At 27.6% G+C, this 3,892-nt stretch overlaps 1 protein-coding gene across 1 annotated transcript; it reads right to left on the bottom strand.

Moving 5' to 3' along the window:
* Positions 1-796: 796 nt before the first annotated feature.
* On the bottom strand, positions 797-2,170 carry LOC115713457 (DNA-directed RNA polymerase II subunit 4-like). The gene is made up of 5 exons (XM_061113041.1): positions 2,028-2,170; positions 1,835-1,928; positions 1,537-1,645; positions 1,355-1,423; positions 797-1,133 (listed from the first exon to the last, which is right to left on the bottom strand). Exons 1-5 carry the CDS (start codon positions 2,074-2,076, stop codon positions 1,095-1,097), a joined length of 360 nt encoding a protein of 119 aa, XP_060969024.1. The 5' UTR covers positions 2,077-2,170; the 3' UTR covers positions 797-1,094.
* Between the last annotated feature and the right edge of the window lie 1,722 nt (positions 2,171-3,892).

The raw sequence follows: 3,892 nt of genomic DNA on the forward strand, positions 1-3,892 counted from the left end.
GTGGAGAGAAAGTTGTTAGGTAATCTATGGAGGCTTATTGAAACTTGAGGACCAAGGTTTAGTTTAAATGTTAGTTGATCGAAATTGTTTAGGAAAAGCTATGCTTACATAAAAGGGAGGAGCACTTGATACCTACTTTGGGCAACAACATTTAGGGACAGTTTGGCACAACTGTGCTGTAGGAAAAAGCAGTTGTAGCTGTGCTGTAGGGAAAAATGGTACAAAACATAAATTAAATTAAATTTATTTAATTATTTTAAATATTTTTTAGTTTCTATAATATCGACTTTGAATATAGTGACCTACAAGTGTGATACAATGATCATAATACCGACTTTGAATATAATAGTAATTACAAGTGAGACATAGTGATAATAATGATCTTAATTTTTTTTTTTTTGTCTTTCAATCTACATAGCTAAAATACGATTGTCACCTTAATTATACTATAACTTTTTTAATCACGTACTTTCGAAAATTTATTTTTTGACTGTAATTAGTTAAAAATATTTTCAATTTAAAGATTTAAATGGGTTCCAAAATAATTTTTTTTTTTTTATTTATTTCTATCATTTCAATCAACTAAATAAATTGTTTGTTTCAGTATTTGGTTTACTAAAATATATAGTAACTAAATCAAAAATATTCAACAATCAATATATTCTTGACGAATGTGGAATGTGATGTGATTTTATAAATATTAAATTAATGTATATAATATGAATTTAGTTTCGTTTAGTTATGCATGTATAATTTAAAATTTTTTATAAACAGCCGAGGGCAAAATGTTTCTTGGTTTACATTCAAACAAAGGGCGGATATTCTAATAATTAACATGGAAATCCCATGTTAAAAAAATTCTTCCAAATTCTAATTTTTCTTAATTATATTAGTAGATAAAAGTAGCATGGTAGGCAAAACATGTCCTTCGGATAGACAATGAGTTATTATGGTTTAAAGAGATTCCCTTGCCGATTATGGCGGTTTATTGCATTGTTAATCATGTGTAATTCTGTTCACTACGTTTAAGAAAAAATAGCATGGGCCGCTTCTCAAATTTCTTTATTAATGATAAATCATTCAATATTTTTTGATCAATATAGCTTCATCATCGTTTGCCCTTCCAATTTGGTCTGCAATACATATTTAAACCATGTACATACGTGAAAAATCTTTTGCCTTAATTAGTTTTCATAAACAAAATAAAAAAGAACAAAGAAAAAAGAAGGGGTTGGTTTTAGGAAACTTGTTAAGAAGATTAGACAACATTTGTTAATAGAAAATGAAAACAAAAATAGCTTTTTTGCAAAATAAAAGAGAGGAAACAAAGAGTATGTGTGAGATAAAACTATACCTTTATAGATGGTACCATAGCAATAGCTTCTTCCACAGTTTCAGGACAGAGATTGCCAAGCACACAAAGCTGCATAATCAAGGAGACATTAATGCAACTGTTTGTAAGAATTAATCTTCACAGGACAGAACGATAATTAAATCCTTAACTAAAAATTAATTACCACACCACATATTACTTACCTCAAATTCAGCCAATTGATATCTGCTTAGAACTTGTCTAACTGCATCTACATCAGGATTTTTGTAGCGGCTAAACCGCTTTACATATTGCAGAGACTTCTCAAACACCCTGAAAAGAGATAAAAAAGCCAATAGGACTTAGGAATTAAGCCATTAAAATTGAAGAACAGGAGATAATGTCCTTTTAGAAGACAACAACTTCGGTTAAAAACCCAGTCTAAGGCTACATACTGGTTTATAGATAATTAACTAAACATTTGGGTTGATGGTAGAAAAAATTAAGGTCTGGTATACTTACTGAGAAACTTGATGATTTAGTGGATCATCAGACATTTTACGTTCAAGAATGAGCGCAACTTCACAATTGGTAAGACATTTCGCCTTCAAAAACTCTAAAAGAGAAAAGAAGGAAAATTGATCTGGTTATTAAGGTCCTTTGAAGTTAAATTTTATTTTAGAGAATAATTAAGAGAGAGGGTTAGAAGAAGTACCATCTCCAATTTTGAGCTCAGCGGCATTCTCTTCCTTTTCTCTGGACATTATTTATTAGTAAAACTAAAAGGTACGGAATTTGATTGATTATGGTATCCCGACGATTCTTCAGAGCTTAGAGACACCGACTTTAAGGTGGTGATGAACGATTTGGAGAGAGAAAGTTGTGACTTGATTGATGAGTGTGAACCCTATTTATAGGCTTTGTTTTTTAATTTCATTTTTAATTTTATAAATATATTTTCAATTTAACAAATAATTTATATCCAATAACAACAGAAATATTATTATATTAATTTTAAAATATCAAATTTATCATTTTAATCTTTTTTTAGAAACTGTGATACTCATCCTATTCCTAAACTATATATATATAGATATAAATATCTCAAACTAATTAGTTAATTAGATATTTACATATGGTATAATTCTCTACCATGATATTAATTTTAATTTGCAGATTTTTTAAGGGGTAAATTGATAGCTGCCTGTTAATACCCACTTTTATCATGACATTTCTAAATTATCCTTATTAACAACGTTTTTTTTTCTATATTTTTAAACTCGCAAATAAAACCTCTCTCATTCAAATAAACAAATAAATAAATAAAACAAAAGCTCGGACTATATGCATGTAAGTAGATAAATTCATCTATTATTATTGTGTGTATATTGTATGTGTCATATTATACTTAGTTGAAAATACATTTTAAATGTTTAGGGTTTAACATGAGGGTATAATCGGTATGTAACAAATAAAAAAGCGTATAAATTAAATATATATATAAAAAAATGAAATGAGTTAAAAAAAAGGTATACAGTGTAATTTCTCTTTTTAAGTGGACAATATTAATTCTCTACAATTATGGATATTACAAGGTACTTTCAGTTATTACAACAGATAATATTATATTATAATAGTATAAAAAACAATGACACAATATAAGATTTACCATGAATTAATGTTAAATATTAGACATCATTAAGATCATTTTTCGAAAAAAAATTACGTTTCTTCACATATAATTGTTTTTCAGGATTAACTTAGTCTGATTTTTTTTATTTTTTTTTTCTTTTGTCTTCCTTTTAGAAATCATAGGAAACCATGTTAATAAAATTATTTTAAAGATCTTTACCTTATACTTTGTCACATTAATATATTTTTTCCAATATAATAATCAATTTTATTGCTAGAGTCAAACAATACATTGGTTATTAAACAATGAGGAATTTCTTCCAACCCCGAAACCTTGTTTTCTATCTGTAGTGCATATCATAAACACCATGTTACGATATTACCATTTTGCATAACATGTTGAAGACTTACACCCGGAAAGATAGATAACAAGAACCTAAAAGATCTAACAACAACCCTACTCAGAGACACCCTCAGAAAAAGAATAGATAGAAATCACAACATCTTCATAATCACTCTCTAAACAAGAAACAAAATCCTATCGACGAACAATTCAAGACGGGCCAAAGGGGATTGTCCAATCAGCATGAAGGTGAGGAGCTTGTGCTCATGAGAATTGACTCCCTCAGAGAGAAAAACGTTAACTGTACAAATAATCAAAATATACGTTAGTGAGGAAAAAAATAAAATAATAATCATAATAAATAAATAAATATAATTAAAAAATTTAAAATATATTTTCACTACAAATTAATCATATTAAAAATTATTAACAATATTCTATCTATACAAAAAGAGAAAACTTATCTTGTCATAACGAGTTGATGTCGTCATTTAATCTTGGACACCACAGAGTACTACTTCAAACAATTTAATAACTTGAATAACTCAATAACTTTACAACTTTACAACTCTATTAATAACTAAGAAACAAAATTCTCTAATAAC

Source organism: Cannabis sativa, chromosome 4 (genome assembly GCF_029168945.1).
Source record: "Cannabis sativa cultivar Pink pepper isolate KNU-18-1 chromosome 4, ASM2916894v1, whole genome shotgun sequence".
Classification (NCBI taxonomy): domain Eukaryota; kingdom Viridiplantae; phylum Streptophyta; class Magnoliopsida; order Rosales; family Cannabaceae; genus Cannabis; species Cannabis sativa.